This window comes from Rhyacophila brunnea, unplaced genomic scaffold (assembly GCF_057557595.1).
Source record: "Rhyacophila brunnea isolate RB1 unplaced genomic scaffold, BYU_Rbru_1.0 scaffold_10, whole genome shotgun sequence".
Lineage (NCBI taxonomy): Eukaryota > Metazoa > Arthropoda > Insecta > Trichoptera > Rhyacophilidae > Rhyacophila > Rhyacophila brunnea.
The window spans coordinates 16,292,467-16,319,841 of record NW_028232752.1 but is presented as its reverse complement, the minus strand read 5'-3'; the positions used below and the strand labels follow the sequence as shown (position 1 = coordinate 16,319,841).

The window sequence follows — 27,375 nt, the reverse complement described above, 5'->3', positions numbered from 1 at the left end:
AACTATATTTTTATCTATTATAGTTTGGTTTAGGCAGGGCTTAATGAATTTAAAAAAAAAACCAATAATATGAGTAATATGTATTCTTAATCCAACGAAATATGAATGAAAAAGTGTGCACAATTTTGTCGTATCTAATCGTAATTTTTAACAGCTTACCTCCACCCTTCGCTACTGCATTCCACAATAGTAATATATAACTATTGTTATTTAAACAAGCTTTACCTAGTAGGTACAGTCGAAAAATTTAAATAAGTATGCTGTAGTGAAAATTTAGTATAAGAAAATGGACTCACCATTGATGAGGGTAGATCCATTCGATGGCGGAGCAGGTGGCGCTCGTCTTCTGTCTCTTCGGGGATGCGGCACAGCTGCATGTAAGCCAGGTGCTGAAACAGCACGCTGAGCTCTGCTGAATCCTGGAGGCCTATACCTAGCACTTTTCACATAACCCCCACCACCCCCAGATGTAACAGTCGGCAGCCTTGGTAGAGAACCAGTGGCCCCCCTCGGCCGTCGACTGTCCTCTTCTTCATCACCGTCAGCCGAATCACCAGAATCTGGCACACTAGATCTCCGTCTTGGACCTCTCGCCCCACCAACCCAAAGCCTTTCCTCACTGGCCGCACCTCCTATCGATCCACAGCTTCTCACTCTATCCAATTGCTCTCTCGAAAGACTTTTCTGTTGGAATAGCAGATCACCGGCTGATCTTCGTTTAGCTGCTAGAGCGCTTCCGTTTACAGAATTATCGGCGCCTAATAAAGACAGCTTATTTCTTGAATCTGCTGCCATGAGAGCTGACTCGAAACTTCCTCTCCAAGAGAACCTTTCATAGTCACTCGCTTCTCTTTCTTCAGCTATATCTGATACTCCACCGGATTGATGTAAAGCATTTCTCGCCGCTTCGCCAAGTAATAAATCATGTGACTTGCTTCTGGGTAGAAGTCCATAGTTCATAGCATCTTCTAGTGCTCCTAACCTATCAGCCGTTGCTGCATCGGCAGTACTCTCATCATCTTCGGTAGTGGAAGCAGAAGACGCTTTATGTTGGAGCCGTTTGTGATAGCGTACTTTGGGAGAAACACTTGCGTGTGACTCTCCACTGGAAACTTCATGCATAAGTGCTACCAGCCTGCTTCCAATATGATGCATTACTTTAGCTATCAGTGGTGGAGAGCTTCTCGGAGAAACTTGATCGGTAACCATCTTATCTGGTTCAGAAGTAGTCATCTTATTCAAGGAAGCTACAAGCTTCTGATACACAAACGCTGTATCTTTATTAAAACCGTCGTCTGGAACAATTTCCTCATCTTCCGGCACCTCATTAGCTCCATTTGATTCGAAGTTAGTTATGATCTGTTTGCAGCTTTCCGATATTTGTTGCTGCAACGCTGATTTTCGACCCCCAGCTCCTTCTAAGTCAGAACTCGTATAATCTGAAGAGTCATAGGAATCACTCCAAGTATCTTCACTTGAAAGATATTCGACGATTTCTCTTACTTCTTCATCTCTGATTCCAGGAACAGTCTTCATCAATCTTGTGAGTTCACTTTCGAAGTATACTAACTGGGGAGGCTTAGTGCTACGCTTCGCTCTAGGACTAGGTATCGGTCGGTTAAGAGTTGGGGTTGTTGGCTTCGAATTAGCATTAGCAGCGGCATGCATATTCTGAGCGTTAGCTGATGCTGCTACCATGCTTTTGAAAAATTGTCTCATTTTGTTCATCATTAGATTGGTTTCTTCATCCGATGACCAATTATTAAAACTGTCCTTTCGAATAAGTGAATTTGCCGTTAGAAGAGACGCATTCGGAACATCGATTTTATCTTCTAGATCTAATTTATTTTCTTCAGCAATTTCTTCCAAATCTATTTTTAATTCTGGCGTTCTACCGGAAGACCAATCATTGCCATTAGTCGTATCACTGGTGTTTTTCAAAAGGTCATCACAGCTGCCAACGAAGCCACTGTCTCGACTGGTTTGCTTTTTGCTGTTGGCAAGATCTGAAGCGAGTGGCAAGAACTCAGGCTGTGGTGTTTTGTGACCATCTTCTTCACCTTCAGAAACCGATCGCGTATCTTCGTTGATTTCTTCTCTCAACTCCATCGAATATCGTTTTTCGTCAGCGGGCGAGTTTCGTAGCTTTTTGCTTTGTTTTTTTCGTTTAACAGTATCACTTTGGCTATCGGTTTTTTCGAAATTACCCAATTCGTCGTAGGTGTCCATTTCAGAGCTAGACTCTCCTGAATCCATCAATATTTCTGTCTGTTGTTCAGTGGCAGAGAGTTCGGCATTAGCTAATAGGTTATCAAGCGATGAAGAATGAGATCTTCCTGTTCCTCTAGCTCTAACAAGGCGCTTTCTTCTCTGTTCAGGACTTGGTCTACCTTCACTATCGCTTCCGACACTTCCGGACCCATCTGAATCCCTTCGTTCCTGGAAACCCATAAATCCGGTAAGGAAATATTTTTCTAATCGTGATGATGCTAATTCCGCTGGATCTTTTCCTTCATCAGCATTACAGTCTTCGTTTCCAGGAAGGGAATCCACACCTTCACTGCATACGCTACTCGTTTCAGATATATCGTCATCTTCGTTGAGCGGATGCTGCCCATCGCCTAAGCCGAAGAAAAAGTATTTTTCCAATTCAGTCACAGATATGGGTCTTATCTTTCGAACGCCTTGCTCAGCCTCGCTCTCTTCGCAGCTTTCTTCGACGATAGTGTGCAAGGTAAAATCAATAGCTGACATGCGATAAGCTGCAAGTTCTTCTTCGCGGTCTGTTGAGCATGAAAGAGTCACCTCGTCACCCGAATCCGTGTCCGTAGGTGAAGTGGTGACCAAATCGTCCTCTTCGTGGCTGACGTCTTCCACCCACGAATCGTCATCGGCGAGACCTTCCTCTAAGCACACCACCGCGGAGAGGGTATCCCCGTTGGTGACCACAGTCACATCACTGTCAAACTTTTGTCGGTTCACTCCACCGTTGATGGTACCATGGATGTCGTCTTCGTCGTCGTAAATGTCGCGGGTGATTTCTTTCATCTGGCCATTGGTATGTTGCACTGTCACGTCTGCCATTAGTTTGGTGGTGTCGCTTGTCACGACGCTCACTTGAGGCGGTGCCTCTTGCGTGATCATAACGCGGCTCGTATATCGAGCGCTGCGGTCCGCGCGCGACCGCCGCTCTACGTCTACTGGTGAGCGCGCGGATTCCACCACATCACCCCCCCTCCGCGGAAAACAATCCTCCTTCCCCGCTTCGCCGTCGCGGTACGATTTCTCCGGCCGGCCGGTAGCCTCTTTGATTAGCAGTTCGCTCAAAGTGCGCTCGATGCCTTTTACTAAATCGACGCCGTTTTCGCCCAAGTTTTCTTTCACTCCCGAAATTTCCAACTCGGTAACATCCGGTGTATCACAGTAAACGTCTATCCTCGTTTTTTCGATAAAAACACTACTATCCGCAATGCAATTAGGGTCTTTAATTAATCCTTTGAAATTTTCATCTCCCAACGACTCATTTGTTATAGATACAAGATCGATAGGTATATTATACTCTGAATCAAAATATTTATTTATAACAGGAACGGAAAATTCAGACGCGTATAAATTGGTTGTTATCTTATCACTGTCAAGTTTATCATTCAGCTGTGTAATATTCAAAACATCAATATTCTGAGAATTTTTCATAATATTGACTTCATTTTCAATAAACAGGCCAGAATTTTGTTCGCAATCCTTATCAATAATGAATTTATCACCATTCTTATCATCGATTAATATTTCAGTATCTTTCATTGAGTCATTTAATTGCATTGCATATGAATCATTCTCATTGCATTTTACTAATAAACTTTCCAAGCTTATAACATGATTTAGATTTTCTTTAGGTTCAATACTGATTTCATCTGTAGTTACTGACGAGACGTCAGTAATAGGTATCAGGCTTTTCAGACTAATAATTTGTTCTACTTTATCTATGTTTTCATCATCAGAAATATCAATGCTTTCGACTTCGCAAAAAGTAACATTTTTCTGGATCTTTTCCTGATGATCTAATACGTGATTTTCCTGATAGCCATTACTTCTGTTGTGGCTTTCAATTGTATCCAACATATTGACATCACAGAAATTCTTGAATTTGATCGACGACGATTTAGAGCTCAAATCCTTGGCCTGCAAGGAGGACGATGCGGGTGCATCCGTCACAGAGTCATTCGTCGAAGCGGTGTCATCATCATCACCGAGGTCTTCGGGCGGGAGTAGTGACTCAGTCGTTCCGGTCGGAGGGCGTCCATTGTGTTGCGGGATCGAATCCCGCGAAGCGGATCGCCGCGACCGTTGAGCAAGTGTTACGCCGTCCCGTTGCGGTTCGTCGCCCGCCGTCATTTCTCCCGCATCCTTTTCAACAACACCACCCACTTCACGCTCACTCTCCGAAACATTCTGGAGATTCTTCGCCGCCTCTTCAATAGTCGTGGGAACAGGATCAGAATCCAAATCTCTAATATATTTCAAAGTAACACTACAATCTCTTTCAGTATCGGTATCATTGTCTGACGTATCGTCTTCATTACTAGAAGAAAAATCTTCAGTATTCACTTCAAAAACTTCTGAAAATCCTTTTTGTAGAAGATTTATTTCAACGTCAGATTTTTCAGACTCTGACTCTGACGAATTTCCTTCATTCGTATTGGAGACGTCTACTGAAACGTCAACTTCATCATCACTCGCTGGCATTATATTATAACTACGTCGCACGGGCACTCTATCGTCTTCTGCGTCACTGGAGGCCGCGGATTCTGACGAAGAATCGAAAGCATTGTCAACTGCCAAATACCCTAGTAACTCTGAAGCGACAAAACCATCTGTGTTGTCATCGATGGAATCACCAGTTAGGATTATGGTTTCGCGACCTCGCACGATTTCTAAGTCTTTGCTAGGATCCGGCACCATCACTTCGCTACTCGGCAAATCACTCTCTTGAACTAATGCCGTATCAGTTCGTGCGTCGCTTTTGGAACTCTTATCGTAATCGCTCACCGTATCAGGCGAAGTGGTTAGTATGGTACCGTCACGCGGCGTGAGCACGTCTGACTTCAACGAAGGAATTATTTCGCTTTTGTTATCTTTTATTGATGATTCTGATATATTTTCTGTAATATTATCATTATCTGCCACTAACTCATCAACAACCAATGTTGAATCTACTAAAACTTCATTTGTAATACTTTCCGCTTCCATACCATCATTCAATGAAGTTTCAGTATCCTTATCTAATATTATAACGTTGTCTATGTCTTCAAAGGTTACTGTTTTTTCATTTTTAATTTTTGATAAATTATTAGAATTCGTTAAATGAGTTTGCGAGAGTGTCTGTAGTGATTCCAAATAGTTATCAGGAGCATCAGAATGTATTTTAATTGCAGCTAGAGATATTTTCTTGGATTCGCCTATAATCTGCGACAAACCAATTCTGCAGTTCGATGTATCATTCAAACACGACGTGGAGGATATTTTTGTAATTAAATCACGTTTTATAATAGAGTCCAAAATACCACCTGAATTTTCTGACATACCTTCCGCTACATCACCTTCCTGAACTACCTTTTCATCACTATTGTCAGATTGATAAGAATCACTCATATTTATATTTGAATCATCAGTCACAGTAGAATTTTTTATAGCATTTGGTAACAATTGATTACTTTCCTTATTGGATTCCTTCAGAAATTTTTCTGCTACTATATTGTCATTCGATATAGATTTTAAATTATCACTAAAAGATTGCTTATCTGCACTTGAAGAATAACTTATGTCACCTTCAGATGATTTAGCCAGTAGTTTCGATAGAGATAAATCTTCAGTAGCCGAAGAAATTACTTCAGTTGTGTCCGGTTGAATAGATTTTTGGTCAATAATCACCTCTTGCTCCGCCTGTTTTTCTCGGTTTAAAGACAGGTCGCGTTCTTGAAAAGCTGTGAGATCGAGAGAAGATGGCAAAAAATCATGCTGAAAGGGCCAGCCTATTCCCTTGAGTCTGAGTTTCATGACGTCTGGGTAAACAAGCATAGAATCCCATAGAGGAACAGGCACTGGCACGGGAACAGGAACTGGGACCGGGACATATCTTGGAATAGAACCGCAATTTCGGCAGCTCGCAGAGTCAGCCGCACAATGCACAGATCCAGCTTTCATGCTGTCGACTAACGAACACACCTCTTCATTTCTTGAAGACACTTCAGAAACATTTCTCCTGTAACTACTGTATCCTTGTTTAGCATTCTTCTTCCTTGCCAAAAGACTATCTGTTGAAGAATGAGAAAAACTGCTAGTTGTAGGTTCGTCGTCAGTGTCACTTTCTCTAAACTTTCTTCTCACAGAAGGGCTACTATAAGGTGATTCATATCCCGAAAGCTTTCTAAACACCTTAGGGCTTCCAAACGGAGTATTCCAGCTCCAGTCTTTGAGTATAGGCTTGACTGCGTTGCTTCCAGATTCGAAATAATCCCAGTCGCAGTCGTCTAAGCTGAAGTTTTGGGTAATGGAAGACGCTGAAGATGAACTGTCTTCGTTTTCTTCTTCTTTAGATGATGAGTCAGAGCTGATGAATACCAATTTGTAGTCCTCAGGATGCATGCGACCTGGATCTACGTCTGAAACTTCCTCGCGATATAGGCCAGAACCTGGAAATTAAAAAAGATTAAAATTATTATTATGTAAGTTACTAACAATAAATCTAGGAGTATTGGCTGGCAAGTATTTATAAATATTATAATACAATCTACGCAAGTAATTAAAACTAAAACCAACAATACAGATAGCTCATAAATATTGATACGATGCCCAGCTCTCGTCTAGTTTAAAGTGGTATGAACTTCAAAGTCTCAAACTACGACTTTATTGCGTGCGTATCATATACTTAATATTGAGACCTTTTACAGGGAATGGCACGATTTGGAAAACGTACGTCTTTTCCTTTGCGCATTTAATTCAACCGTGCGGCGTTCAATCCTCCCAGCGGCAAATTGGGCCGGCGTCCGATCGTCCAGGAGGCCAATTGTACCGGCGTCTAATTGTACCGGCGGTCAATCGCCCGAGGCCGCCAAAGCGTCCTAGACCCATTTTTACAAATGACAAAAATATTACCTATGTGAGAGATACCTAGTTTCGGAAGCATCTATGTTATTTTGATATAGGTATGTATCTTTTGAGATACCTACTTATTATGAGATAATTTTGAAAACGAAAAAAATAGTATTTCAGAGGTGACTGAACATCTATGGCATTTACTTTATTGAATAATAACGTGTTAAATCGTCAAAGAAATAAGTATGTTATAGAAATGCGATCATCGCGTTCTGAGAATTTAGACTATTAATAGATACAGATGTAAAATAGTTTCTAGATAATTATTACACGTCCTTTATAATGATATCGATGATCGTTAATGATCTATGTTGATGATACCGCTAGTTTAAAAAAGTAGTCAAACAGCATTTTTACAATAAACATTTAACATCAAAGTGATTGAGGAAGCAATTCGAACTTTATGTGCTAGGTCGGTATTAAACTATCAAATTAGGGATTGCAATACCGGTATTTCAAAACCGGTATTTAATTATTTATCGGTACCGAACTACCCGCTTCAAAAATTCAAAACACCGGTATTTTCGGTAAAGAAAGCATACACGTGTATATTTTTTTCAAAATTCACAATTAAATGTTATTTTTTTATTAAGTAAGTAGGTACTTACCTACTACTATTTTGTAATTATATTAAATTTAGTTTAAAAGTTTTATGCTGCCAAAACGCAAATATATTGACTGAAGTTAAATAACATTATAAGAAAATCCCTCAAATATACTTATAGAATTGTCGCGATGAATAAACATACTCGTATATCGGAAAAGAAAACATCCGTGGCAAATATTTCAATTGAGTATATGATTCATAATTTTGCACTCCGGCTACAGATGGAAATGAACTAATATGTTCTAAAAATATATTTATTATATAAATATATTATTATCTATTTATTTATTATTACGACATTTAATACAAGTGATTATCATTTGATCTAATTTTATGCGAGGTAGTCAGGTAAAAAGGCATATTAGTGTAGTAAAAAGTGCAAAGTTATAAAACGTATACTCTACATCCAACAAACATTGAATTTCGGAGAAATTTTTCTATACCCGGGCTTATAGTATTTGTAAAAATTAGTAGTTCTAAAATATTATGATCTATACATATATACAAAGGTCAACATAATAAACGTAGGTTGGTACTTTAGGTTGTTATAAAATAGTGTTTTAAATATATTTTAATAGTTATATTTACTGATAGGTACTTCTTTGTCTCTAAATTGTGGTTTGACTTATACCGGTATTCAATAAGAAATACCGAAATACCGGTTCTGATGTATTCATTCGGTATTACAATCCCTATATCAAATATCTTTGACAAACGAATAATATTTTACAAAATCTTTTACAGTGTAACTAATAGCCTATATCAGCGGTGGTGAACCTAGGCACGCGTGCCACATGTGGCACGCAAAAGAATCTTAGATGAAATCAATTGTATACAATAAGTTTGCATTTTTAGAAGATAATGTTTACTATTCTTCATCACACTTGTAATATTACGTTTGGGTTAGCCGGACGGTCGTCATTGTAGTAATATTAAAAAGCATTTTGATTTAAATTGTTTGTGACCAGTAAATGTTTTTGGGTGGTCATATGTTCTAATTGTAGGTATACATATTATGACAATCTCATTTAAATGTAGTATATTCACTAGAGCATTTTTAAGATGTTAAATTTCTAATAATTAAAGTATCTGGTGTAAATCGGTTATCGTCAGTTTTCTCGCCTGCATGGTATTTTTGGGTGGTTATACGTTCTACTTGTAAATTCACAAATATCGTACCTATTTGTTGCGATTTTTAAAATGAATATTTATATTTAACTGGTCAAGTCTTCTGCTTGTATAGAAACAAACACTGCATTTAATTGAGTTTCACCAATATTTATCGTATTATTACAAACAATAACAAATGACGCTTTTAAATTTGTTGTTTATTATTTCATTTTTTACTATTACTTTGTGAAGTTGACAGTATATAAGTATATTTCCGTAAATTTATAACAATCAATTAACATCTACTACTAATAGGCACATAATACGGTTCCTAATTTAAAAGTTACCCTCAATATTAGTAATTGGCACGCCACTCATATTTTCGAATATTTTGGCACGTAAACATAAAAAGGTTAACTATAGCTGGTCTATATTATATAAAAAGATGTCTTTCATAATAAAGGATATTTTATAAAAATTAATACCACATTAACGTTTATCAATAATTAGTCGATGCCATCGTGTGTGCCACCGGGGGGCAATTTGAATGTTTTGAGGGGCCACGTGCAAATCATTAATATTTGGTACCTACATTTTTATTTGTTAAAAAATGCATTTTCGAAAATATTTTTTTGATATTGCAACCATGACTGTCAGAAAATTACTGTTGCCGTTCCCATCATAATATTTAGTTGAATGCTTTAGCGCTGTAAATGATTTGTTTCTGAAAAAAAGAAATCGTTTTGATAATATCATAACCTGTGCAGATTCATGATTAAAATTGACCAAATTAGTACCTCACATAAAAACTCTTCGCAGCTCACATCAAGCAAAAGGATCGCACTAATTTTCTTCCGAGTTGTACATCTTATATACTATATACCTACAAAAATAATATTGCCTATGTGCATTTTTTATTAAAAGCAATTCTTTTTATTTTTAGAATTTGTTAGTTAACTATGAAATTTTGAAAGGGGGGAAGTGGGGCATGGCACAAATAAGGTTGGGAAACACTGGTCAATGGTAAAGAGTTTTTTCGCAATGTTGCCAGACGACATTTTTAAAATTCAGTTGATTCACAAAAATGTATAAAAATCAACTATTTTACGAAGAAAAATAGATTAGTGGTCTTCAAAGCGTACCTACTGTTATTATAATATCATAAGTATCTTCTAAAAATTCAAGCAAATGTGACCTTTAATCTAATATACCTATTGTATATTCATATCATTATCAGTAGACCAACTAAAATTTGTATGCACTGTAGTTTTGACAGTTCATTACTAAATAAAAAAATGGAAGACGGCAATAAATTAACAAAAAAAAATATTTATAGTAGAATATGAAAAATATTAATTGCTATATACCCACAGATAATAATCACTAGATACCCAGGTAACAAAAATTGATATTAAAGGCTGGAAACATAAACGTAAAGCCAACATACATACGTTCGTTGTCCATTTTTTAAACTTAACTTCTATAAAATATTATATGCAGTATAATAATACGCCCTCTCGTGTTTTATAAAAGAATGCTCTTAAAATAAAAGTAAAAATTTGATAAAATATCTTTGATAGTCCAATACCGGCCTTACTACGGTTGACGAGAATTGTGGAAGATTTGGTAGGTACCTAACTATACAAAAATAATATTCCCTGCGTTGGCAGCATCGAATGCATTGAAAAAATGAAATGGCGGAGCGATGTTGATGAATTATTGATGTAGTATATGATTATTCGACAAAAAATTTTGTTTCTCAAACTTACTTTTAAACCCCTTGTGGATCTATTTTATACACAAGGCGGTTATTGACGGTAGTTTATCGTATATATGTATTAAGGTATTATAATTGTAACAATAAGTTAGCCGTGTAAACTGTCAAATCTGTCTATCTCACTCTAAAAGTTAACACAGACAAGAGAGGGCCTGTTCAAACATAGCACCTTTTGAGAGTTTAAACGGTTAATTAACTTATTGTAATAATTAACCGCCTCAATTATGATAAACTACCGCAGATAGCCGCCTTGTGAATAGAATAGACCCACTAAGGTACTTATGCCACAGTTTTTGAAAACGGCAAAACGACTGTTGACAGTTTTAACGACAGAAATATACTAATACCAATTAACGTAATAAATGCCTAAATCTACCATGAAAAATCCTTTAGTCAACAGAATTAGGTGAATAGTATTTCATCCCTTATTCGCTGCTGACTAGATAATGATTTTTTAATTACCACCTTTAAAATGCACGTTAATTACATCGATCGGCCGCCTAGTCATTACGCGCCAGGTGCGTCTTCAGCGTCCAAAGTATTAATAATATTTGTATCTTTGAAACGAGTCGGCCGATAATTGACAGACCAGTATCTACGCACAACAATAAAACAATGAATTCCACGAATTTTGAAATAATGAAATTAGTGCATTTACTTCGAACTCGCGAGGGGTCGCGTGGCTGGAAGAAAAAGATAATATTTAGTCGGCAACTAGCCCTTGACTGTATCATAGGCCACCTTTTTCGCGCCAAAGTACGGGCACCTACCTACCAGCTGATTTTTATAAACGCCAACGAAAGTCAGTGCACAAGGTAAATGAATTGTGTTTCACCCCTAACAACAAAGTGCCTATGATATCTTTACAATTATTAGGTTTTTGTTACTTCTATCAGCATCTAATCTATGTCATAATATGTATTTATCTTGCGTGTAAAATATTCCTACCTAAAATTTAATTTCCCCGAATCTGTGTTTCCAATAAGCCTTCCCGCTCACGAGAATACTAAAAAAAGACGAGACTGAAACTAAAATTCCAGCCAGTATCTAGGTAATGTACTCGTATTTCAACGGCGGGTCGCTCATGGCAAGATAAGTTTCTCTTAGTTTCAAAACGTTCGCTACTAAACTGAAGAGACGCGACATGCTAGTCACCCATAAAACAGTGGTGCCAATATCATCAATAGATTCGATGAAAAATCATATTTTCTTACCAAAACTGGTAGCACTGAACTGAACTAAACCAGCAATAACAAGTCAAGACGTCAAAAGTTAAAGATGGGCAAACCGATTTTTAATTTCAAATTTGTGGCAGAAGTTGAGAAATACTAATTACAGACTACGAGAATATTCCCGTAAAGATATTACGGAAAAGGCTTAGAATGAAGGAGGAATGATAATGGATTTGATAGTTTGAGGTTATGAGATTATTATTGCAAGTGGGTTTCAGTAGAGCCGAATGTGAAGCATCAGTCATTGGCCAGTTGAGTTCCATCAGCAACCAGTTCGTCGGATTTTAGATTTTAGTTTCCCCATGATCGAAAGGCCTAAGTCAAAATAAACCCTCCGACATAAACACCTCCATATCAACACTTACGCATAAAGCACAAGTATTCAATTTAATTAATTTCACACATTATGAACATTACAAACTATTATTTCAATTCTCTCACAACATGTTATTTAATTTAAGGTTAGATTAACTGTTGCAAACTGCAACAAAAGTTGCACGCAGCGACTGACAAGGCAACCTCGTGATGCATGTTGCGCAACCGCGAAACTCGTTTATTTGTATCTTTAACTATGGAATAAATAATGTTACTAGAAAAGTTATAATAATAAAGATGATCTGTGAATATATACGCTTCGTGACGGTGATGAATTTATTTTTAGAAACTTTATTGTTACAATGTGTAGTTATAGTATAGGTAAAGTCTTTTGACACAACGGAGTATGTATTATATTGTTTTGATTTCGCAGATGATCAGTGATAAAGACTTGAGGTCATAGTATCAGTAAAAAATAATGATATGAACTACACCAGAACGCTTTACATAATTATTATAGATTTATGTACTACTTTATCGTATTTATTTATTATATAAGTTAGAATTAAGTGTATTCGTTGTCAGTGTGTATTTACCATTGGTGAGTGCGAATAGTGCCTGAAGATGCCAAAAGTCGAAACCCGGGTCGCAAAAAATGACTTAAATGAAATAGTACAAAACTTAAATCAATTAGAATTTAAATTCAAATTCCATCAAATACCATAGTATTAATATTATAGTAATGAGTACATTTATGCAGGAAGTAACCAGTCCGCATAGAACAGAAAAATAGGCACTTTTGGTGATTAAAGATTGTGATAGACAAATCTCGTCTAGGGATTTCTCGAGAAATATTCAGAAAGACAATTTCGAAGATAAAGAAATTATTTTACCGAAATATCGAGATTTCCCATTTCTAGATAAATCATTAGTGAGATTCTCAAGAAATTGTGAAATTGTCAACTAGGCTACGCTGCCGACCACAACCAGAATTTTAAAAATCGAATAAAATTTGATTTATCCGTCAAAAAAAGCACTGGAACAGTTTCTTAAATTTAAAAAGTTAAAAAGATTTGGCCAGAAGAGGTAAAAAAAATTAAAAGATCGACAAGGGGAGGTAATTTTCGTATTCATGACAATCTTGGGAATTCTTGATAAATCAGAAAACCAATATCAAATTTATGAGAAAACGAATTTTCTTGATTTCAAGAATTATCGAATCTTAATAAATGAAAAAAGTCGAGAAATCAGCATTATAATCATAAATGCCATATTTATATCTATTACTGGCAAGAACTTTTATCGAGAAAAATGGAATAATAAATTGTATTATTTTAATGTAGTGTGACTGTATTTTACAAATCGTTGTTGGTATATTCAGCGATTAGTGAATTTTCTTTATGGAATTGTAGAACAATATATGAATAGAGCCGGTATGATGTATGCAGAAAGTAGAAAAAATAAGTTGCATCGTGTTAAAAGATAAGATAAGATAAGATATTGTCCAAATTGTAGACTGGTAGCTTTCTGGATAATGTTAACTATAGCTTAACGTTAACTTATATTAATAACTTAACTTATATGTTGCAAGTATCAGATATATTTAAAACACAGCTTGCGAAACGACTGTGAGTAATTCTTTTCATTTTTACATCGTTTTTATTAGCTCGTTTTCTTGTTTGTCCAGTGGTTGTTTTTCCAGTACAAATCTTGCAATTGATTTTTAACTAACTTCCCGACTAGCTAGACATTTGAAACTTTTAGAATATATCAGAACACGATGCCAATGCATTCTTTTAATACTTTTAGCCATAAGCAGAATTGAATTAATTTTCAGTTAATTCGGTTTTGTATGGAAAGTTATTTCAGAAAAATCCGTAAATAGTAAAAGACTATTATTAGTTGCTAAGGGGGTGGCAAAATGACATTTCAGTATTCTATATTAATGTTTGTTTGTTTGTTTTTTATTTACTTCATACCAAGTACAAGTTTGAGCATAATAATTCAACAGAAAATTTAAAAACGTTGTAGGTAAGTATAAGTTATTTTTATCTTGTAATTATTATACTGACAAATCGAAAAGCAAGATTTATTTATATACGAATATACTTTTCAAACAGTGTTTATTTATTATTCTAGCTATAAAATTGAAAAGGAAAATTTATTTAACCGCGAATATATCTTTCCGATAGCGTTTTTTTATTATTCTAGATGTAACGTCATCCTCGGGTTTAGATTGAATAGCCCTGTCATAGAAAAAAACTAATGCATACAAAACATGATAGGTACAACTGTTTTACAATTCCACAGGAATTCGTTACAGGAACCTGAGTTCATTCATACTATAGATACCTACTTATATCGTATTGTAAAAATACAACTGAAGAATAGTTATGGTTTCTTACTGTTAACAATAATAGTATAAAAAAAATTACATTATCTATAAGTAAAGAAATTTACAAGCCATTATAAAGCCTCGTAAGTAGGGAATCTAATGCCGAGCCAAAATTCTGATCCCGGGATTTCGGGATTACAATTTGACAATCCCGGGATCCCGGGACTGGTCCCGGGATTGGCATTTTTTTCCATTGTTAATATATTTTTTTTATATTTACAAATAACAGTGATAAAATCGCTCAAAAACAAATCTAGTATAATTTATACTATTTAAGTAAGACATTTATTGTTATTATTGTAAATCTACGTTCAATCTTGGAAATACATAAGGTTAATAATATTGTAATATAAATAATAAGGTGAATTTAATATGAGATTGCTGTTTCTGATAGTAAAGACTTAATGAATGGATTAGCGAGATTTAAAATAGTAAAGCAAATAACCATAGTGTACTTATGGCCTTTCCGCTTCATAAATCTAATTAGTCAGCCAAATATGAAACCGCCGTAAAACGTATGACATCATGGTGTAATTACTTTGTTAAAAGTGCGAAGCATTGTTTTTTTCCAATCTTTCTCATTTTTATTAATTTATGTGAAAAAATAAAATGAATCGGCAACTTACACATGCGTATAAATCAAACTTTATTCAAACTCAGTTTATTTCTAATGTAGTGATTTGTTATTAAAAGTATTTTTTCTGTTATATTTTCGTTTTTATTTTATTTTCCATAAAAATTGATAAAAAAAATCAATCCCGAAAGTTTCGGGATTATGTTTATCAATCCCGGGATTCATAGGTATCGAAAATAGCTCGGGATCCCGGGATTCGAATCCCTAGTCGTAAGTATGTTGGAAATGTTTTATTATCGTGTGGTAATGAGGTTCCTTTGATTGACATAAAATAATTTATATGTATTTTATTAAATAATGATAGAATACATAATTATATTATATGAATCACAACGCAATTTCTAAAAGTACCTATTGTACTCTACATTTTACTATACATAAAGCATTATTTTAAGGTAACTTAGGTAAGTAGGTAAAAGAAAATGTGAACATATTCTTGTATTGTGTGAAAGCTATGTACTAATTTAATAGATTATGTTATCGTGGTAAAATTAAAATATTTTAATTGTACAAAATTACCATAATAATCGTCGTCGAGCTGCCATTACCTTAAATGTGACAATTCTGAAATTTTACAGTTGAGACATAAAACTGCTTTATATGCGTTAATTTTTTTATCGTTTTTTTGTGCCTTGTCCAAACGGAGTTCTCCTATCGGCAGGGTTATCTTTGGTGAAGCTACACTCGTACAAATCACCGAAGTTCTTCAGCTACAAAACGCGGCGTAGTCCAGAGCTAAGGTCGTCATTGATCTTTTCCATCGTTTTTCATCGATCATTTTCATTGATCCATTGATCATTTGAGGAATGCTGTAGGTACTTTTGTCCTCTCATAATGTGAGCGAGGTATTGTAGTTTTCCGGTTTCGATACCACGCAGAACTTCTCGCTCCTTTCCCATTCGTATGAGAACGTCAAGATTTTGTCATTCGGTCCGTCCAAGGAATTGAATTTTTTTATAAAGCTCTGAAAAACTTTTATATCTAAATTGTAGGTAGTCGAGTATTTATATATAGCATTTTTTTTCTTTTAAACGATTTAGATGCGTAATAAATTAGTAAAGTCACAGAACAACCAGTCACCAAAAACAAATACAGTTTTGGTTAATGATTTAATAAGAGATAAACTATTAAACGCAAGAAATACGAAAGACCCCGAATATCCACAAATATTACCTACCAATATTGAATTGGAATTTACGTGTCAAACATTAATGCATCTTAGGATACACGCACACGTGAATATTAAAAATAACATGTTTCAGTTATCCCATATTACTCCACACTCGCAAATTGTACATGTCTACAACCATACCCAGAAGGTGACGCATTTTTCATTGTGTTTGCGTAAATTTATCAAATTGCAGCTTTTATATTCTCTTACTAGAAGTATGTGCCCTCCCCCAGCAGTGGCAAAGGGTGGAGGTAGGCTGTTAATATCCGACAGAAATAGTGCACACCAAGCTGTGTCGGTCATCTTTATTATTGTTTTCATTGAATTAATAACACAAATTGCAAATGGTGCTGGTTAGTTATTACAAATCAATGACACTACCTTACCAAACCATAATAGTTAAGCTATGCTATGGGCGATTCGACAAAAACAGTGCACAGTTTTTCAATTATAATCAGTATCTTTAAAATTATTTTTAAATGTGTAAATCTTGCCCATTTTTTGAATAATAAAATGCCTAATTCTTGTCAAATTTGGGATCACAGAGATTATCAATATAATTTTTTATTGTAAATATTTCACTATAATAATGTCGACATAAATTTTACTAATGGTTTTATAAATGCTTTTAAAAATAATAAATATAAAAAATCTTTACCCCACCAAAAAACCAAGAAAACACCACTTCACATGGACGTCCTACTGAAATATGACTACATTCTAAAACATTAGAGCGAGAGGTTTAAAAGAATACTATGTTATGTAATAAATATACTTTAAGCAGTCATCAAATGTTTAAAATAAATATAAAGGATAATAAGGCTTCAAAATTATGTAAATAGATTATCTACAACGTTTAAGGAATGCCCAGGATCATGCTTTGAAAATAGCATAAAAGCTCCATTAGCACGTGGGCCGTTAATGGCATAATTTTAGATATTTTGGTTCTTGTCTGATTAGTGGAAGGAAGCCAGCAGCAAACAAATTTTGAAAATAACCTATATACTGGATTATTTTTTAGGTTAGGTTAGGTTATCATTCATGAATTTTGCCGAAATTGGCCATGAAAACTGTCACTGTTCCCGCTTGGCTTTCAGTAAACAGACTTGTACCGATATTTTAAAGAATGGACGAACATTTTTTGATTATTATCTATTATGATATGGTTTAGTTGAATTTTAAAAACTAACCAACAATATCTGGAATTTGTAGTTTAATGAAAACAAATACGTATGACTGACAATGTTTAGCATGGCCCCCACCGAGGGGGCTGACAGGGCTCTAGCCTGGGGCCCAGGCTTAGGAGGGGCCCGACGTGGCAGGTTAACCAGTTAAGCGAGATATACAGACACCACAAATTTGCTCTAATAGTAAAAAAAATCGCTATTAAAAGGATAAAATTGTATTTTATAATTACTTTTAGTGTGTTTCCTGACTAATAAAAATGACTATTTATCCAACATGGCGAAGGTTCACATGTTACTTAGCTATCACTAAAGGGGGTCGCGATCTGAGCTTCAAAATATGACGCTGAGTGCCGACAATTCAAACTGATTTATTTAAAAATACTAAAAATTGATTTAAAAAAATATATTATACCCTTTATTTGGAGATTTGCGGGTACGTTATTTGAGAAATACTACTGTAGAACACCACACTGCCCTTAACCTTAGCGATAGGTTGGGAGGCCCGCCAAACATCGTAGCCTGAGGGCCCGCTTCAGTATGTGGGGGCCATGACGTTTAGTATGCACTTTTTATGTCCGATCTTAACAGTCTACCTCCACCCTTCACCACTGCCCCCCAGAGATTTACAAAAGTATCTATGAATGGTATGCTTTTTGTTCACAGTCGTCCAAACTGTAACTATACCTTTTTTATTTTTTAATCATAAAAATTCAACGTTGACAACAATTGTTTTTCTCCATAAACATGGTCATGTCTGGCCTTATAAAATTTATCATGCATAATTTTATTAATATATTAATTTATATCTGTTCCATTGATGGACGCCCACTATAGAAATGTTGGCAAGATATAAAAACACACCGGCCGATTTAAGCAATGAATTAAATACGACATTGGCATATTAAGTGATTACGAATTAGGTTATGATTAGAGATTGTATCCTTGAACGATTTAGCAAAGTGACTGAAGTACTATACTTATAATATAATACATTGGTTCTCAATTGCACTATCGCGACACACCGATGTGTCGTGGGTGGATACTGGATAATATACCCATAAAAATTAGACTCAGGTTATTCTGCTCTAACTATAATTATTATATAGTGAAGCTTTTATAATAACTTCATCAACAGGAAATATAAGTAACGAGATCAGACAACAATTAAGTACTCGTCATTCGAACGTTATATTAATTAGTCGATATCAAACCTTCCAATCAAGAGTTCAAAATAAAATTAGTATCTCAATTAAATAATCGTTCCACGAATACTCTAATATGACCTAAAACTATTAACATGGTTAACTAAATTAATAGTATCTAAATATATACATCCTAAAAATGTAATACAGTGAACAAGTGCATACAAAAAACAACCATAATAATAATAAACATTTCTGTCTATCAACCAATTATGTATCCACATATCAGAGTAGTTTTATAACTACAAATAAATAGTGACCCCTAAAATTAATAAAGCCCTTTTTTAAAATCATTAAGAAGTACCTATCATTATATAATATGAGCATTAAAAACATACCCATTTCATTCACTTCAATATTCATTCATAAGCGGATCATAAAAGTCTCCACGACGTGAAAATTATTTCAACAGATGTTTAACAGTCCTTGGTCCTTACATTCAATAATGGCATGTTTGGGATCGTAGAGGCCCGACGAACTAACTGATTTTGAGGCCTCCCACGATAAAAAAATAAATAAAATTAAAACCATAAATCAAATCCTTTCATTAAACAAAAAAATTATTGAGAATAAAAATAATGACACATTATAATTATTATTATTGGTTTATTTCATGCTACGAGGGTGGGTCAATAAGTCCTTAGAAAAGCCGACAGGTGGCGCGACTAGTACTGTAAGCGGTTTGTTTTCATGCAGCGGCACTACCGATTCAGTATGCTGCGAAGTTTCAATCAGATTGGTCGGGTTGCTGTGTGTTTCTCGTACATTTAAAAAAAAAAATTGCTTGTTTACAAAAATGGAGAAAATTGAGTTTAGAGCTGTTATTAAACATTTTAATATAAAAGGGTTAACAGCAAAGGAAATAAAAAATGAGTTGGATTTAGTTCACGGCACATCTGCTCCTTCACTTGCAACTATTTATAACTGGTTAAATGAATTTAAACGTGGTCGTACATCAACAAAGGATGAACCACGCTCAGGACGTCCTGTAGAGGTGACTACACCAGAAATGATCAATAAAATCCACGATATGGTGTTAAGTGACCGAAGATTAAAGTTGAGTGAGATAATTGAGGTTACAGGGATCTCAAAAGGTAGCGTCATTTCTATTTTACATGACAAATTGGGCATGAAAAAATTTTCTGCAAGATGGGTGCCGCGTTTGCTCACAGTCGACAATAAACGCAATAGGGTGGTGGCCTCTAAAGCCCTGTTGTCGCTCATGCAACGCAATCCGGATGAATTTTTTCGTCGCTTTGTGACTGTAGATGAAACATGGATACACCACTATACTCCCGAGACGAAAGAACAGTCAAAGCAGTGGATTGCGAAAGGCGAACCATGTCCAAAGAAGGCGAAAACCGTAAAATCAGCTGGTAAGGTTATGGCTACTGTATTTTGGGATGCACGTGGAATTATTTTCGTTGACTATTTGGAAAAAGGAAAAACAATAACAGGGGATTATTATGCATCTTTATTGGACCAGCTAAAAAACAAAATTGAAGAAAAACGGCCTCATTTAAACAGGAAAAAAATCCTCTTTCATCAGGACAATGCCCGTGTTCACACATGTTTACGATCAATGGCTAAAATTGAAGAATTGAAGTTCGAATTGGTCGACCACCCACCGTATTCCCAGATTTAGCCCCCAGTGACTTTTTCCTTTTCCCAAAAATGGCTAAGTGGACAACGTTTTTTTTCAAATGAAGAAGTCATCGATCGGACAAATGCTTATTTTGAGGACCTTCCGAAAACTTATTTTTCTGACGGTTTAAAAAAAATTGAGAAACGTCTAACCAAGTGTATTGAGCTCCAAGGAGATTATGTTGCGAAATAAAAAAAAAATACAAAAATAAAAACTGTTTTAATGCTTTTTTCTAAGGAATTATTGACCCACCCTCGTATGTTATAGGCCCCTTTGATGTTAGTTATGCTTTTTTGTGTAATATGTTATATCTACTTAATTTGTGAGATACGCATATTTAAAAAAAAATTACTGGATCGAATTGTTTCGAGTTCCTCTTTTAAATCGTCTGACGATTCGATTGCGTCCTCTGCGTCAATTTGATACTCGATCAAACAGACATTGAAAAAACAACTTTTTTTGTCCGGCTGTGGGATCGAACCCGCGACCCACGAGTTCATAGACTCTACCAACTCAGATACCGTGGGTGCTAAACATACTTATACTAAGTTCTAACGGTAATGTGTTTCGCATTAAGGCACCCAGCTTCATATAAAAAATAGTCACCAATGCCATATGTCGATGAAAGCTACAAATTATGAACTTAAATACTATTTTATATGTACTTATGATCAACATCTAGTCCAAATTTTAACAATATGCAGTATACTTTAAATCGGCTTTTATTTTAAATTTAATGAATAAAGTTTTGCTATTATAGTAAATCAAAATAAAACAATACGGGTAGATAACACAGTTTCGCAAGAGCTTCCCTTAATCTGTTAATTAATAAATGACGCGGTTTAATAGAAGGATTATTTCTGAAATCAATATAATTTAGTAGAGTTTTTTTGTGAATGGTCAAATAAATATAGATTAATTCTTTTAATCAAAGGCCAAAAAGAACTGTAAAAAAAGGTTCAACTACAGCACAGTTCACGAGGCAAAATTAAAAAAAAAACTTGCTGATGTCAGAGATGTGGTCACTGAGCACCGCTATATACCCGGAAAATTGGATAAAAGTATTATTTCGTGTTCAATAGATCGTTGCACTTTGGTTATTATTAAATTGTAACCATAAGCCTTTGTTCAACAAGAAGGATTGTGAATAAAGTCATCTGCATTCAATCATATTCTTAAAATGCAAAACTTGTATGTAACAAACCAAAGTTGGTAAGTATTTTAATTTTATTGTTCTGTCACGATTATAATGATTTCGTTAATGTAAATATAATAGATTATTTAAGATTATGTGCGAATTCACGAGAGACGGTCAACGTCAACGAAAAAACTACTTACATAAATCATTCGAGAAGCTTTATTACACAAATATGTTGGTATTGTATAATAAGCAGCTACTAAACCTACCATATTGGGTAAAATAGTAAAAATAAGCTCTGCAGGCGAAATAAAATTTAAAATGTTTATTTTGATTCTCATCGTGCAATATTTTTTGTCTATTAATAAACTTCAGATGTTCCTAGAATCTAATACCTAGAAATTTGTTGGGTACATTTTTTTTTCCTTTAATTTAAAATGGTAATAAACAAAAGACAACAAGTAAATTTTCCTATAAATAAGTGACGCTGAGTAATGTAGTTTAAAACAAACCTATATAACTATACTTATTCCAGTATTAATAAATTCCATGTTATATTATGTTAAGTAATAACTTATACATAATCTAACTATATTTAACAATAAAAACCATTTAAGTATAGATATTAATTTCATATTAATTAAATAGATATGAACGTACAAAGACACTAGTGATTTTCCAATACTATACCATGGCTTAAATAGAATCATTTAAGACAAATAAATTCTTTCTATCTATCAGGATTTTCATGTTATATCTAAAGGAAATGTTCTCAAAAAGTCTCCTAAACATTGAAATTTTAAGACATAAGTATTCAATCGGTATAAAACCCATTACAGTACCAAAAATAATATAATGGCTATATCGTATACTAAACGATATCTGTAATACAATAATACAAACGATTTGTTAAAGCTGTCAATAAAGTATTACCTTTTATGTAGAAAAACGTCAAAAAGCTGACCGTAAGGTAATCCAATTTCTATAACAAAAAAACAGTCTCCAAAACTTACGCAAACACACTATTATTTAATTCACAATAAGCAGAACTGTCGGTTGGATTTTAAAATGTAGCACTTGGGGAGTTTAAATTATAATATAATGACGTAAAATTACGTCTTGAGTAACCAAATACGAATCACAAAACACAAACTACACTCATCAGCGTAGCGTCAAATCATTTTTACAGGCGACGGCAAGCAGAGCGTATCAATATGACATCACACCAAACAAATTAAACAACAATACGAAACTGAAGCCGCGATCTTAGAGAGCTTTCGACACCGGAAGAACGCTAGCGCCATGCGGCCGGGGGGGCAACTAAATCGAAGGCTTCGACGGGATGCGAGTGCGGTGGACTAGACGAGACTGCGCGATCGAGTTGCGCGCTGGCGCCGCCGCCTCCCCGCGACCTGCCACGAAAACTCGCGATCCAAACCGAAAACCACCGGAAGGATCAGCTGTGGGTAAGAAATAATAATACCCTCAGCTAGTGATCCTCAAATTGAATAATACAAACCGGATATCAGCAAAAGGTATAAGGCACACGAGTGATAATAAATAAATGACATGAAACATTTGAATTAATCATCATTATAGATTAACTATCGTCTAAATAAAATAGTAAACAACATTTTAATTCAACTATACATTGCAATTACAGACAGCTTTTTAATCCCGGAACTAAAACAATATCATGTATTTTTCACTAGCAATAACACAAACAATAGCACTTCCGGGGGTGGACAAAATAAATAATTTGTTTTATTAAAAAAAATCAGTGCTTCTATCCCTGTAACATAATATATTATACATGGGAGACATATATAAACTGTCTAAAAACAGTACAATAATTTTACATCCAGTGACACTTTTTTGCTGTCATTTCATGGACCGGCCGGTAGTCTAGAAAAAAATAATTATATTTGATTGATTCAAGGTAGATACACTATTGTTTAACTGACCTATTGTCTTTCAGAAAATCTAAAAGGCTTTCTAGCTGTAACCACCAATAGTATTGTAACAGCAATATAGATAAGAAGGTATTGATCAGAATAATCACTGTGTGGAATCTTAAAAATGCAATTTGCAGGGAATAATAATATTGTAATCATTTTTGTATTATAAATTATAACACTTTTGGTTTGAAGCAGTAGCCATAGAAAATTAATACTTTTTATATTGTAGAATTTAAAAATGACACCTATTTTCTGTTCATAGCCGATGTTTTCAATCATTTTGTAATCTCTGATATAAATATATACTACAAAAAACCCACAATGCGAAATAATTTTAATTTGACAGTCAATTTAATCATAATTTTTAAATTATAATAGGTTTAAGTTTTGTACTATATCAGTTGAGTAATTTTTTGCGACCCGGGTTTCGCCTTTCGGCATCTTCAAGCACAATTTACAATCATCAAAAGGCAAATAATATACACTGACAACGAATTGAATTAACTCTAACTTATATAACAAATCGGTACAATAAAGTAGGTAAAAACTTTATCACCTACCTATTAAGTCAAGGATCACAATAAAAAAAATACATATGAATAGTTAATGTGTTTGTAAAAAAAAAGCGTAGATATATAAATCGTCAAAACCTAATAATAGATGATAAGTAATTTTATACAATAAAAATACTACACTCCAGAGGTCGATTTTTTAGTCTATTTAGAGAAGGTGACCTTCAATATTTTTGGATTAAATGGCTACTATTTTACCTTACATAGTTGTATTACCAGTTGCCATTGAGTTTTCGTTTAGAAAAGTACACACCTTCAAGATTTTAAAATTTGGTTATAATTTATATAAAACTTAAGAGATTTCAACATTTTCTTTGTGAGTTTTCGGAATTCAAAAATAGGGCTAGAATCCGGGAATGCAACTCATAAAAGCTACACCACAAAAAACATTTTAGTCACTTTGATGTTGTGTACCAGATCGTAAAATCTGATAATAATGTCTTTATAAGTACTGCCCGGTTGAATTAACAGGAAACAGAACGTCACAGATCGCCGGGTTTTCGATTGAAATCGTGTTTATTTTTGTGATTTTTGTAATATTATTACTATATTGCATGATATATTTATTCACATCCGTGTTTCAATTGTAACTTGTAACGAAACCACTCGTCCACCAAATGCCTTTGGTGGTCTTCGGTAAAAATAAATACCCAATAATCTGGGAAACATAATTTAAATTAATGATGAAAAAACATATCGGGTTAATAATCATTTCCTCGGCGAGATGGATTATACGGTTACATGTAAATTGTAAAACGTAGCACAGTTCGCCGTGGGCTTTCTTATCGGAAAGAGATGACTGTATACTATACGGTCATCTCTATAGCACCGAGATGAAAAAAATATGCGTTGTTCGTGGAGCATTTTCATGGTCGATTTTGGCAAAATTCATGAATTATTCAAGAATGAAAACCTAACCTAACCTAACTTAACCTAACCTAACAAATAATCCAGTATATCGACTATGTTCAACATTTGTTTGCCGTCGGCTTCCTGTAAACCGGCAAGACAATCAATTCAATTTATTTAGACGTCATGATTTTATTTTAGTAGGTACTAGCCCACGGTGGCCGCGCGGCATAAGCGTTGGACTATCATGCCGTTGATCCCAGGTTCGAATCCTGGGTCTGGCAAGTACACATATTGTTTTTCAATATGTGTGAGTCAGGGTATGGACCTAATAGGTTGAGCAAGTGGCTGACATCCATTTCTCGTAAAAAAAATCTGTTAATACAAACCTCTACTCTGTGGAGGCCCATATGATCCTATTAGGATCGGACATGGTCGAAAAAAAAAAAAGGTACTATACTACCCAAAGATGTTGGACGGTATTTAATATACGAACATATATTTCCGATACAATATTTCACGGTGAAGGTGCGATACGGCGAACTGCATACGTACAAATTTCCGGAAACGGATTATACGGACCCGTAAAAAATGATCTAAATGGTGAAGGTATTTCAACAGTAGGTACCCAAATAATTCGGTGATTAATTTTAAAAAAAAAAAAATCATTAGTTATGACAGTAAGATACTACAGTAAGTACCGAACGGTACTCTCCAAACCCCCGCACCACACTCAAGTGTATCAAGAGACCCTACGTTTGACATGAATCATCAGCAATTGTTTACGCCTGGTTATGTCTTTGACTGAGTTTACTGAGACTTAATTTTGATAAAAAGTGCCCATGGGAGAGAAAATCAAAATACAATAACAAAAATAAATGATTGTAATTAATTTATATAGTATAATAGAAACTAACTAAAACAATACGTACCTACTAAACTATGTGAAGAGATCTTCGAGTTATCTTGTTACAGCACCCTCACACAGAAGGCAACTCATCTCATATTATTTTTGTGTTCCCTAGTTTGACCGCAAATAAAGTGATTCCAGTTTATAGACAATTAAATAAGATACCCACATCATTCGATTTTTCTTAATAATGCAATAACCGTTAGACAAAGAAATAAATCGTTAATAAAATCTTAGAATTGAAATATTATACCGGCAATGGTCAATTCGGGTAATTAATTTGATGAAATAACTAAGTATCTACAAATAAACACAGAAGTTATATTTAAAAAAACAAAAAACATTCATATTATATTCATATTAATTATGGTATCAGTGGCAAGCGATGACTTTTGCTTGTAGTATTATCCGTTACAGGTAAATTTAATTAAAATTTACCTTACGATATGCACAATAAAAACCTAAATAATATTAATACGTATTGCTATATCGATTATTTCTGGGGGTGCGGTGCAACTACGGCATCTATGGACCGCACGCCACTGGTAGTCATGTAATCAATATGACTTTTTTTATTTCATAGTTTTAAATAATATAAGGTTGACAAATAAGTTTAGTTATGAAAGAATAATCTATTCGCAACACTCTCTTTATTAGATTTGCCACAGAATTGTTCCTTCATACCAGATGTTCCGGTACTTCAGAAAAATACGATTGCAACTCACGCAAAGATGTCGATGACTATTAAATTGAAATAATTTAATAATTAAATTTTGCTAAGAAAATAATAGCATTTAAAATTGTTACCTGTTTTATCGAATGTCGACAAATAGTATTCGAGATAACCCGAAGAGCGGCCAATACTAATTAGACCGCTGGATTGATACAGTACTGTAGGAAAAAATAATGGCGACCAAAGAATTTTGACTATAAATAGAAGTAGTTTTATTTTTCAAGCGCATGAAGTTGGTAAACTCCACAAATATTAAGATCGCTCAGTTGGCATTCACATTTTCCTGCTGAAGCAATGGCGACCATTTTTACAACGCTCGTATTCTTGTTTGTCTGGTGGTTGTTTGTCCAGTACAAATCTTGCAATCGATTTTTAACTAACTTCCCGACTAGCTAGACATTTGAAACTTTTAGAATACATCAGAAAACGATGCCATCTTTAAGCAGAATTGAATTCATTTTCAGTTAATTTTGTTTTGTATGGAAAGTTATTTCAGAAAAATCCGTAAAAAGTAAAAGACTATTATTGGTTGCTAAGTGGGTGGTCCTAGCAACTAAATTATTAATATATACGTGCGTTACTATGGAAATCAAAATGAAATATCAAAATGACATTTCAGTATTCTATATTTTTGTTTATTTTTTTTTATTTACTTCATATCAAGTACAAGTTTGAGCATAATAATTCAACAGCAAATTTAAAACGTTGTAAGTATAGAAAAAGTTTTTTTTATCTTGTAATTATTTATTTTCATTTTGTTACTAACTCGAGTTTTTGTTATTAACACG

General features: G+C 34.5%; 1 protein-coding gene across 1 annotated transcript in view; it reads right to left on the bottom strand.

The window, feature by feature from the left end:
• The window catches only part of LOC147078937 (uncharacterized), a 286,232-nt gene that overhangs the window by 122,690 nt on the left and 136,167 nt on the right, over nucleotides 1-27,375 (bottom strand). Inside the window, exon 3 of the mRNA XM_085951493.1 lies at nucleotides 297-6,689. Coding sequence (XP_085807619.1) covers nucleotides 297-6,689 — 6,393 coding nt within the window. The remainder of the gene's footprint in view (nucleotides 1-296; nucleotides 6,690-27,375) is intronic.